Genomic DNA, 12758 nt, shown 5'->3' with positions numbered 1-12758 from the left:
GAGCAACTGCAAAGCATCTGACACTGTTCTCCATTATATCCTTGTCTCTAACTTGGAGTGACATGGATTCAATGGATACCTAGAAGAGGTTTCAACTTTGTGTAACTGCCTCAGTGAAAGTCCTTAGCAAATATTGGACTGCAAATACTTTTGTCTTTCTGAGACTGTCTCAGTGAAAGCTCTTAGCAGGGCTCTGAAACAGGCAAATACTGGACTCTGATAAGTGTCCTTTTAATGTGACACCCCTCATCCCACCAAAATGAAACCAAAAAGGTGAAAAAAGATTAAATCAAATAAAAAACAAATGGAGATAGTACAGAGATCAGTTTACATATAATATATTCTTAAGGTTTAGTGCAATATTTCCATGTTCCATAAGACCTTCAGGCATTTAATCCCATGCTTTTTGTCCATTCTTTTGGTAGATTTCTTCTACGGATAATTAATTTCATCCCTTTTGACTCATCAGATCTCTAAAACTGCTGGACATTATGTGTCAAAGGTAAAGCTCCAATAAAGCATTGTGATTTCTTTCAGAACAAGTTGTATGCATGTTGTGGTAGGCAGCTAAGCATCACACTCTCCGCAAGCAGTACATAGGAATTGGAAGGGCAGAAGTTAGAAAATTCATAGGCTAAGATAAAGAAATAAACAAATAAAACAATATAAAACCTAGTGATGTAATGTAATTTTTCATTACCAGCTGACTAATGAACAGTTACATTGCACTTTCAGGAGCTTGGAGAAACTGGCAAACACTGCATGTAGAAGAGAAATGCAGAAATCTAAGAGCTTAGATGGGGGAACCCTAACTCCTTTTTTAACTGCACTAGTAACAGTGGATAATCTGTCTTTGGTGAGGCAGCTACTGGCTAGGGCATTGTTATCACCATCCAGTTGTCACAAATGCTCAAGCTTGCATGGATGAGGAGTAAAAACACATTGATATGGAAAATAATAATAATAATTAAAAAAAAAAAAATCCTTGTCACCCAACCAAGTCCCAGATCAAGAAATGACAGAGAAAATAACAGGGCCTCTACAAGTGCAGGAGGCAATAATCCTCTAATAATCACACTCATTTAAATGGATTAACTGAATAATCCAACATTTCTGGTGTTTCTTTTATACTTCAAACTTTGCTTTTCTTCATACCCATTTTTCTTACAACATTCAGAAAGAAAAACTAAGGATTTTTTTTTCTTTGTACTGGACTTACCACAGTGCATTTTTCTATGATTCTTTATGCATGCCTTGTAATTTAAACAAAGCCTTGACATATGCTCCACCAAAACGTAGTCATTACAGGCTTTTCATGTTCTCTTAGTTGAGAATAAATAATATTAAAAGATACTTTGCTTCAAACTTCACTTTTTTTCTCTACTCTTAGACACTGCATTTTTGTCTCATTACTTACTCTTTTTTATTTATTTTTTTCTTTTCAGGTTTTCCTGTTTTGTTCCACAGTACTACTCTCTGGATTTGATAATTACTGATGTCCTAAGACATTGCTGTCTCTCCTCTAGTCCACCCTGACACACTGAAAGAGAACCTTGACTCTACAAGCCATTTGATTCAAATTTTCCTTCTACAGTGTCTCCAAAGGGACAGGGATTAAGACTGGGTGGATAACAGGTGTGACTACCCCTTCTTCTCTTTTAGGTAAAAATGGGTAAAACCTTTCTGCATGTTCCTTTCCAAGGCTTATAGGGATTTTCACTATGACATTCATCTGCTCTGCTTCATAAAATTTGACTTGTGCTTCCTCCAAGTCCAGAAGCACACCAATCACAGTGCAACTCATATCCTTCTTCTCAATCTTTCTGTTTCCCTTGCTAGAGAATAACTCTCCCTGGGATCTGTGCAGAGCCCAGAAGTCCTCACCAGCAATTGTCCCTTCCTCCTCTTGCCCCTCTTTCTCCCTCACAACCCCCAGCACCCAGTCCTGCTGCTGGCCCACCTCCACCTCCCAGTAGTGTTTCCCAGATGCAAACCCTTCCTTCCCCACCAGGACAGGGACTGTGGAGGGACTGTTCAGGCCAGCAGGCTCAGATGAGGTGTCCTCAACTTTTGGAGCCCCCGGCACTGGGAGCTCTAGGACTCGGCAGTCAGGATTCACAGCAATGAAAACTGGAGGAGAAAACAAGAAGAATCCAATGAGCAGAGCCACTCAGGGACCTGTCTCTGTAGGGGACTATGGGTTGAAGCCTTTGAGGGTCTGAGCAGTCCTGGTGTGATTCAACAAAGAATTGAAACATTCCCCCAAACAGGGCATGCAACAGTCACTGAGGAACCAACAGGCACCTTTCAAGCTCTCATAGCCATGTACTCTCTCGGGGTGTAAATCCAGGCGACTCTCTCTCTCTTCACTCACTTCACAATAAATTTCTTGCTTTCTCTTTTCCATGTGGCCATGAATCCTTTCTGGAATGGTGTCCACACGCAGCCTTTTACTTTGACACTTCTCTGCAACTCCTTTTCTCTGTCTTCCCAACTGCCCCATCCTAGCCTCATTTCCTTTTAACCAATCCAGGTGATGGCATGTCCCAGTGACTCCAGCTCAACCTACCAGTCTCTAAAGTCATGACATTTTCATTTCAGGGTAACTTGGACAGATGGAAACACAATTTTCACACCCTTTTTCCTGTTAAATTACCTGCATGGCTCCGGGCTTCCCAGAAATCTGCAGAATGGAAAGAAACAGTAGGGTTGTAACATCCTATTAGGCAGTTAGATACTTGTATTGGGTTTACATAGCAAGGTTTTGGTAGTGGGGGGCTGCAGGGTTGGCTTCTATGAGAAGAGTCCAGAAGCTACCCCATGTTAGATAAGAGACAGTTTTAGGCAGCTCCAAAAGGGACCCACTGCTGGCCAGTGCCAAGCCAAAAAGCAATGTTTTTAGCACCTCTGTGAGAGCAAATTCTTCTGCTTATTAGTAGTTTTTAGTGACTTACCCAGCTCAGCTTTCAGTTGACCTGGAAGGGAAAGATATTCCTGTCACTAACAATTTTTTCTTTTTCCCTTTTCACAATAGTTTTACTAAATAGGACAACACCAAAATATGGAAAAGGAAAGAATTCTGAAACCTGGTGAGAAACATTTTTATTCATGTTATTTCAATACCAGTGTCGGTGGTATTTTTTCAGCTTCACATTCAGGGATGACATAGACACACTCACCTGAAGACTTGGATTATTGTTTCTAAGCTTGACAGGAATATAACGTTTATATAAGATGTGTTGCCTTACCAAAGCGGTCTTTGAGTTTTGATTTTGCTAAAAGAGAAGAGCATAAATGACTGAGGTAAAAAATCAAGGAAACAACAGCAAATGTTTGTAAGAAAGACAGTAGAGTTATATCCCCAGCTGTTCATTCTGGGAACAGTGCATATAATTACATGGGAGACTTCTGTCACTAAACTTAGAATCACAGAATCACTGAATGGTTTAAGTTGGAAGAGACCTGAAAGATCATCTAACTACAACCCCCCTGCCGTGGGCAGGGACACCTCCCACTAGAACAGGTTGCTCAAAGCTGCATCCAACCCAGTCTTAAACACTTCCAGGGATAGGGAACCCACAACTTCTCTGGGCAACCTCTTCCAGTGCCTAACCACCCTTACAGGAAATAATTTCTTCCTAACATCTAATCTAAACCTCTTTTAGTTTAAAACCATTAATTCTTGTCCAGTCACTACATTCCCTGATAAAAAGTCCCTCTCCAGGGGATTTGCAGGGTACAAGTAATTACTTTTCTTTTTTTTTTCCTCCCATAACATGAGAAGAGGGGAAGGATAGAATAAGAAAGCTGAACAGAAATTTGTAGTTGTTTCCAAGCGAAACCATAGGGAAGAGAAATAACCTTAAAGGGAGGTAAGTGGACCATGAGCAGAGCAATAGCACTGGTGCAACAGTTCCTGCACATAGAGGTAGAGAGGTAAATATCATCTGTCCTTTTGCCAAGTAAGCACCTCTGAAAACATTTCTGAGAAACTATTCAGACTAAAACCAAGCTAACTATATAAAGCAGCTTATTTCATTGTGGCTTGACTGCATCCATTCCCAATGATTTTTTTTAAGAAAATGAGATTTACCTCTTCGATTTGTGGCTTTCTCTTGTTCTAAACAGTTCAGCACATAGAATGAAAGAAATAACAGAGATGGAGTAGTTATTGGAGGTAAGCTGGAAGTTAAAAGTTACTAAGCGAACTTTTATACTTTATATATACGGACTTTCCATAAAGGTTCACTTTAAACTTGTGTCACTTCTGTGAAAAACACACTTTCTTTTCAAGTATTTCACAGATTAGCACACAACATTTATTTTCTAAAAAAAAAAAAAAAAAAGTAAACGTGTCAGATTGTGCCTGGAGATTTTCACATGAAAATAATCCATTTCTGTTGAGTCTTGTGTCTAATTTTAAATGCATAAGCACATTAAAGAGTGCTATCAAGCCCAATAATCAGACCAAAATCAACCAACAAACAAAAAAAGAAACAGAACCCCCCCCCAACAGACATGTCTTCAATACATAGGTTTTATATGCAATGAACAACAACAACAACAAAAAAATCTTACCTAACATTGACTTCAGTTGTTCATTTTCTAGAAAAGACAGTACACAGATATGAGTGTAATCTCTGTGACAGAGTGGCTTAATGAACTCAACAATATAAATACACAAACTGTAAAACCATATAGTATGTGTATCCTTAAAGCTTGGCTGCTTTCATTGCACTGTCAGCTTCTTTAATTAGGTGTAAGGCCAGAGGGAATCCAACAATATAACCCATGAATGTATCACTAAATTTTAACCTTATTTTATTCAGATAACTCATTTTTTTAAACAGGGTGGAAACAAGACATATTTGTGCTGCTAGTAGATGTCTTCCTTCAAAACCTGTTTAGCTTATGCCTTAATTGACTAGTTTAAGAGGGGTATTCAGATGCATAAGCACGTAGTATATTTGAGATGCCCTGAGGTATCCTAAGTGGCATATAGATGTCTCTCTAAAAGAGCTCTGGTCTCCTGTAGGTGAGTATATGCTCCCAGTGGATATCCATTGAAACATTAAAATTGGATATAACATTGAAAAGGGCTGCTACTCCACAACTACTGTTTTGAAAATCAACATGCATTCAAATATTGTTTCCCTGAATTTATGTCTTTCAGACTTCGTAACAGCCTAACATCATTTCAAAAGCAAAGAGGTTTTACCTTCTTCCATCTTTGTCTTCATTTTTACTGAAAAACAAAAGAAATATGATCATAATGCTAGTTATTCATGTAAACCTCACTTATCCTACAACAGTGAAATTTATGTGTGAACAGAACTAACTGAGGTTCAAACTTGAATTTAGTTTAACCTAACAAATTTCCCAAGGCTTCTTGTTCTTCCAGAGAACTCTTTTTTTTGTTTGTTTGTTTGTTTGTTTTTTTTAACCAAGGCATGCTTCATTTCTAATGGAGTTCAACAACAAATAAGATAGCATCTTGAGACACTCGGTCCTTCCTAGGTGTCGTTTGTCACAACTGCAGCCCAATTAAGGTTCATAGACCGGGAATAAATATTTTCTGATCCAGTGGGTATGTCTAGCCTCAATTGCCAACTATGTCAGGGAGCAGGACCACAAGTACCTCAGGATAAAATTGTTCATTCAATCCATTTTTTAGAATAGACCCTGGTATGTTTATGGCATGAGTCTATTAGTTCTCTCCCAAACAATAAGCAGTTTTTTTCTGTGTGACAGCATGAGCCTAGGGCTATTGCCAGCAGGTAGTTTGACTGTGGATACTCAAGTATATTTTTAAGTATAGATATAGCTCATGAACACCAACTACACATAGTCAAAGAAAACTTGCTTCTTGCATGTAAAGTCTTCTGGAAGGCCTTGGTTTGGATCCTTGAATTGCTGTTAGTTTTGGGTTCGTTATTTAGTTTAGTTTTGTTTGTTTGTTTGTTTAATCTTTTAAAGACGTGGAGGAATGATTCTGATCCCTTAATTAACTCTTGAATGATTAAACAGGAATCTTGGATATGAATGAGATGGCAGGGAATGCCAGTCAGCTCTGTTGAAGCAGACTGTTTATAAAGCACAGATGAAAAAGCTCGTGCAGGGTATTATTGCAGTGTGGTGCAAAGGTAAGCTGGAAAGCTATAAAACAGTTGGCTACAGCTAGGATTTCTAATTAGTCCATTAATATTTCTGCTAGTTAAGTTCTAATAACACGTACACTGTACAAAGTATCATAATTGTCATAATCATCATCTTTATTTCTTACCTGCTTTAATTGTTTTCTTGTGGTTACCTGGTTAACAAAACAAACAAATAAATAAACAAAATTCTACGATTTTTGTAGAGTAATAGTGAGGGTAAACAGTTCCCTGTTTTGTCTCTCATGTTGTCGGTAACTCTCTGGATTTATGTCCCCAATAATTACAGAAAGGGGCCCACAAGTAGTTTAGTACACAGAGCTATTCTTGTCAGACCTGACACTGTCTGACCTAAGGACATACAATTTGCATTCCTCCTTGTTAAGCCCATGTGCTTTCCCACACCTTTTTTGTTCCATTTCCTGAATACAGTCATTGAATAATCACTGGTGATTTTGATTGTGTGCTTTTATTACAATCATAGATTTCAATATGAACTGTTGTGATATTTCTATACATTGACTGAGAAAACATATGAAGAAATACTTACTTCTCAGTTTACAAAATACAGTGGAGATTAGGACCGTGATAAAACATAAAATTACCAGGTAGACAATCAGCCATTTTGAAATTGAGGGAAAGAAAATCTCTGTAAAAATGACCAAAAGGAGTTGTATTATATTAATGAGTAAAATATAAAGATATTTGTAACTCAGGATGTAGCCAATACATCTGAGGAGATGATGAATTTGTATTTTGCTTGAATTTTCCTGGTAATGTTGCTGAAGAACAACATTCAGAAAGAATCAAATTCAAATTCAAACTCTCCCTCAGAAGTAAATTGGGGATATTCTTTCTGTGGGTACCAGATTTGAACGTATGGAGGAGATATCTGAGATAGGTAGACTGGTTTTCACAATTCATGAAAGACAAGAAAGACAAGAAAAACAGTTATACTGTCTCTCATTTTCTGTTTTATTTTTTTTCCACGTGTGTTGCACTTCATAATAAACTGAGTATAAAGCAGGTGATGGAAAGAAGGAAGAAACCATCACCCCTGGGCAAGAGAGGCACATTCACTCTGGATATATTTGTGAAATTAATATCTGACCCATCCTGCAAACTAAGATGCATAAGTCTGGAAGAGTAATATTTAAGACAATTCTCTATTATGTTGATTTTATTGTCTCATTACAGATATCTCCACATTCAGCTTTATAGGATTTCTTAATGCCATCATGTGAGGGAGTTTACTCACATACTTCTTCAAGAGCACTACACTTCACTCTAGTTCCCTTTCCAGCCTACACATTGGCTTTGTGGTGGTGAAGTTCTTTTGGGGGTCCAGCCCTATGAAACTTGCTTGAGACTACCTGATGCCTGTCTATATACCCAGGAAAAAGAGATGTATTAAGTGCTACAGAGTACAGGGAAGCATGATATTATATCCACCCTATAATGATTAATGTACATGTTTAAAACAGCAAAGATAAACACATAGAATAAAAATATTTGTGAGGTGTTGAAACTATCACATTAATACTTCTGACTGTACCTTTTAATTATTTATTTTATTTTATTTTATTTTATTTTATTTTATTATTTTCCAGCTATGGGCTGTGAAACCCACATGTACACACCTTGTTAAATTGCCAGGTAACATATTTCTGGATAATAAAATCTTGTGGAATGTTCAGTCGTAGCTAAGGAAATGCTTCTTTTTCAAATGTGCATACAGTTGGATTTTTAATTAATTTTAATTCAGCTCCAGTAGTTGACTTCCCTAAATCTGAAGAAGGGAATATAGAAAGTATCTGGGCCCTTCTTTGAAGAAGAAAATGATTTATTGTGTGCGGTTAATGGTTGTGCAATAAACTAGAAATAAAGGTGTAGGAAGACTGCAGGTCTCATGAACTTCTTCCAGTACTCATTCTAGGATTACACTTTTGGGTTAGCTCACAACATAAAAATGGGACCTATATCATTTTGTCTGTCTTTTTAATCTTACAAGCAGGTGACTATTGCGCTCACTCACCTGAAATCAGAATTCTGGACTCACTCGTTGTCTTTAGCAGATTATTGACTATCCTGCAGGAGACTTCCATGTCAGATCCAGGCTTTAGCTTCATGGAAGTTATGACTCTGTAAAGGCCTGAAGGCATCATCATCACCTTTGTGGACGATTGTTCCTTCCGGACCTGTCCTTGGCCATCCAGCCAAATCACCTCAGGTTTAGGAAACCATCCATCTGCATGGCAGGTGAGGCCAATGCTCTGTTTCATGTAACTTCTCATGGAAATGGAAGGCACACCACCTTTAGCTAAGGAAAAAACGTAAGTATTCTCTATTTCAAACACTACCAAGAATGGGAAATTGTCTGTTTTATAAGGACATCACTCACATTCAACACTTACATACGTGTGTGTGTATATATATATATATATATATTTGTATGGAAGCACATGGAAAGACTTTTCTGAATTTGAACTTTGACAGAAACTTGGGCCCGGAAGTTACTTTCATCACGGTTAGCAATTCAGTGACTTTCAGATTAAGAATAAGGAATAACTTAGTGGAGATTATGGTAGAGAGGGCTAGCTAGGGACTGCTATTCCTGAATGACGTTGCCAGTGGAACGTATTAGAGGATTAAGCTATTTATTTCAAATAAAATTCTACTGACATAGTACTGATGAAGTCTGCAGTGAAAAATAAATAAATAAATAAATAAAGTCATATTGTTTATAATCAGGAACTCAGATGACTAACATGCAGTGTTACTTAGATGTTAAACCTTTGTTTCATCTAGAATGAGCTAAGAAGACATCTTCTGAAAAATTTGGCTGCAATGTGAAATGCCACTACTGCTATTTAGTAGAAATTGGCTCCTGTGTAACAAGGAGAAATGTGTCCAGTTCGAAGCAAACCACATTAACTGAAGCTACCAGTGAAGATGATGTCTATTAATGTACTGAAATGGAAATATGAGCAGTGAAGACTTACCCACTACTTTGTTTTCCTGCTGTGTGCAAACAGCAAGGGAAGCAGTGAGATATTGGGATGGAACCAATTGATTATACAGACCATAGAGAGAGCCTGGGCAATAAGATCATAAATGGTCAACTACATGCTAGAAACTTGAATTTATCTGGATAACTGCAGAGTTCCCTGAACTCTAGGCTTCCATTGAGTGTGAAGGGAGGTTGTACTCCCAAGTCACATACAGATGCAAGTGTTTGGCTACCTAAATGCAGGTATCTCAAGCTGGAGCTAAATCTTACCTCAAATAATCTGATGTAGGCATTAATTGAGAGAAAGTTAAATCAAACACATTCTTACATGAGGACAGTTCATCAGTCAAATTACATTAAAATTATATTTCCCTCATTCAGTGATGGATATATATGTCTCTGTTCAGTGCTTCATCTTTGAATAAAATGAGAGATAGAATTGCCACTGACCTGCTACCTTCAGTTCAATCAACGCATCATGGTACTCATCATTGAAAGAGACCACGCAAGTATATGATCCTTTGTCAGAACTCCTGATGTTCTTCAAGAGCAGAGACATGTTTCCAGCCCCAAATTCACTATGAAAGAATTCTGTTCTGCCTTGATATTTCTCATCTTGCTTTTCCTTTTGAGTTTTTCCATCATATGTGCTCACAGGTATTTTTTGAGACTGTTCATTAAATATCCACTGGACAGAGAATATCTCAGGAATGTTATCTGCTACCACATAGCAAGGCAGAACCACTCCTTCTCCGATGACTCCAATGACGGAACTATTAGGAGGATAGCTAATAAATTGATCTGTGTAGAGAGAAAATAGCAGCTGTTTTTGTTTGTCCATATCACATTTTACATGGAAGTACATCAGACAATGAATAGAAATAATATCGCTATCAACAGGAGAGGAATCCAGAAGAAAAATAAAAAATAATGTGGCAGAGAACTTAGATGAATAATGTTCATATCATCTGAGGCTCATAGAGTTTCAGTACTTTGAACATGAGCTTAAGTAAGTTCATGGCCATTAAGTCATGGCTATCGAGAAGTCATGGGAAAAAAGGTGAAAACTGAAAAAAAAAAGAGAAGACTGTAAAAAGTAATACAGGATGCAAGATCTATTTAAAAGAAATACAAAGGTGGGATTCATTCGCCCAGACTATGGTACCTTGTGTAATTTGAAGTGTCATAGGGTGTCTAACACATTCACATGGTGCTATGGTGCTGGCAGATGTGACCTGCAACAGATCTTCACTCACGTGAAGCAGTAGCTACAGGAGAGACAAAGTGCCTAGAATGATGCTGTACATTTCTATGTTGGCACCTGAAACATGTGTGATAATTTAAGTCTTCTATGACTTGTAAGTTCCCTTTGAAATGAATGGGCAGAAACAGGCGACTTCAGAGATCAGATAATCACAGACTTCATTGAAAGACCAGTGGCTCTTTGGTCTGGATATTTTCTTTGAATGTCAAATTCTAGGGTCACTATAGTGAACTTAGATGTGCAATTTTCATATGTCTAAAAATATAAAAGATGAATCTCACACAAGAAAAAAAATATATCTTTGAAAGGGAGGAAAAGGAAAGAAACAGGAAACTTTTTTTTTAGATTCCATTGCAATGGGCAATGAATTGTGCCCTAGATGCTGAGCTTGCATGCAAACACCTGCTTGTTGAGAACTAAGCATAAGCAGATAAATCTATGAGCTAAACTGAAAATCTTGGGCATAATTTATTTGGCTACACCTGGTTTTCTAGTACTGAATTACCCTGGAACATCCCACCTGGCCTCCATTCACCTGTCTTGAGGGTTATGAGTCTCCTTCTGCCTGATCTTGTCTTCCAGCCTACACAGAGGTCTCAGACCTTAAGGTCTCAACCTTAACACAAACCAGACTGTACCAGGGTCATACTTGTGTGTTTCAAGTCTCTGATGTCATCCAAGTTAAAAGGAAATAGAAGAGACAGACCTATTATTTTTTACTTTTACAGTTCTGTGAACTGAGGAAATAATTAAGCTGTTTGATTAAATATATTTGAAGTTGAACTATTCTTACCTGTAATTAGGCATGATATGTGTTGAAAAGTCAGTATATGAATAGCTGTCAACCACTGAAGGGTGGAACCCATCATCATGCTGGTTTCCTAATCATCAACAGGACCAAAAGTAAAGCTTCCAGATGAAACTCCTGTGTGACTCCTTTGGTCTCTTCACATGTTCAATGCAAAATAACAAGCATAAATGCAGATGTAACACAATAGGAAAATACATGAATAAAGATTCAGACAATGCACTGGATGATGTCAAAGGCAAAGAGGATTGCAGGGCATCTTTGCTTTAGACATCAGCCTGTTAAATTTAACTACCTACACTAAATGGTGCAAAAGAAATATACTCCTTGCCTGCTCTGTTCAGCTGTCCATACTTACCTTTGTCTTCCAGAAACTCTATTACCTTCACCAACATATTTTTTTCTTCCTTTCAGTTAGGTGTTAAAAGTATTTCATTTTGTCTTTTGATACTAGCAAACTGCTCTTTTTTTTATTCTCTCTTTCTTAATGAAAAACAAAACAAAACTACCCCTGTGGATAAATTCCTAGGGAAAAAAAAATGTTACTATACTAATCTCCCTGTTGAATTCCATCAGCATTTTAAAGAGAAACTTCTGATTTAATACATGTGGCTTTTTCCAGCTTCCTCCAAAGATCTTGATTTTCTAAGTCACCATTGAACTAATCCATACTCAGCATGCTTACAGCATGCTATACCAGGCAGGTTCATTCCTGTCAGTGCAACCTGTTAAATCCACAACAGTTAATTCAAGTATCATTGTAGATGCAGGGGATTTTTCTTTATGGATTTAGTGAAAATATAATCTCTTACCTGAATAGTAAGAACCTTAAGACTTCTGTAGGGGGGTTGGTTGCAGTGAACCTTTGTCCTCATATCTTTATTACCACTGAAACTTGTGATTGCATTTTCAACATCCAATAGGGCTAGAGGGGCTTGACCAGCCTGACTGGGGAAAAGTTAAATGTCAAAATTCATGCTGAAACACCAAAATAGCTTCATGCTTCCCAGCTGATCTCTATACTGCTAAGTGGAACAAGGTGGGGATATTCCTCCTTGCGCTCCTGTGCAAATTGATTCTCTTACCAACCAGCATTTAGCAATAAGACTTAGAAGTATGTAATGAACAAGTTAGTACATTGTGTTTTCCCTTCCCTTCCCTTCCCTTCCCTTTCCTTTTCAGCACATGTTTAAGAATTGCCCTCTGTTTGGAGACATACCTGTATCTTGGTAGTATTATGATACTATGATTCTATCATTTTTTCTCATACAGATCTTCTTGTGTCCTGTTCAAGATCAGGAAACAATTTAACAATTTCAGTTGAACTTTCTTCTCATTTTTATACTTCAGCTTTCCTGACCGTTGGTCATCCTGTCAACAAGGATTTAGTGCTCTCAGGAGGAGACTGCTTTCTCTCTTTCTATATCCAGATTATATAGAAGATTCCTGAAAAATGGATGTCCTAGAACTGCTATGTGTGGCAGTAGAATAGAGAGGTGTTTTGTTTTGTTTCATTTTGTT

At 37.6% G+C, this 12758-nt stretch overlaps 1 protein-coding gene across 3 annotated transcripts; it reads right to left on the bottom strand.

The window, feature by feature from the left end:
* Nucleotides 1–317: 317 nt before the first annotated feature.
* LOC308184463 (butyrophilin subfamily 2 member A1-like) lies at nucleotides 318–12408 on the bottom strand. Of its 3 annotated transcripts, none has more exons than XM_080571572.1 (13): nucleotides 12050–12408; nucleotides 11223–11374; nucleotides 9616–9966; nucleotides 8191–8475; nucleotides 6706–6804; nucleotides 6284–6310; nucleotides 5219–5245; nucleotides 4579–4605; nucleotides 4094–4120; nucleotides 3249–3275; nucleotides 2955–2975; nucleotides 2657–2683; nucleotides 318–2130 (listed from the first exon to the last, which is right to left on the bottom strand). In XM_080571572.1, the coding sequence occupies exons 2-13, from the start codon at nucleotides 11299–11301 to the stop codon at nucleotides 1589–1591; spliced, it is 1539 nt and encodes a 512-aa protein (XP_080427698.1). In that variant the 5' UTR covers nucleotides 11302–11374; nucleotides 12050–12408; the 3' UTR covers nucleotides 318–1588. The 3 variants fall into 3 exon arrangements, with proteins under 3 accessions (XP_080427698.1, XP_080427699.1, XP_080427700.1); XM_080571573.1 differs by lacking the exon at nucleotides 12050–12408 and adding an exon at nucleotides 11596–12014; XM_080571574.1 differs by lacking the exon at nucleotides 6706–6804 and having other exon boundaries at nucleotides 12050–12407.
* Nucleotides 12409–12758: the final 350 nt, after the last annotated feature.

Source organism: Anser brachyrhynchus (genome assembly GCF_964034855.1).
Source record: "Anser brachyrhynchus genome assembly, chromosome: 33".
Lineage (NCBI taxonomy): Eukaryota > Metazoa > Chordata > Aves > Anseriformes > Anatidae > Anser > Anser brachyrhynchus.
This window is presented reverse-complemented; position numbering and strand designations above follow the sequence as displayed.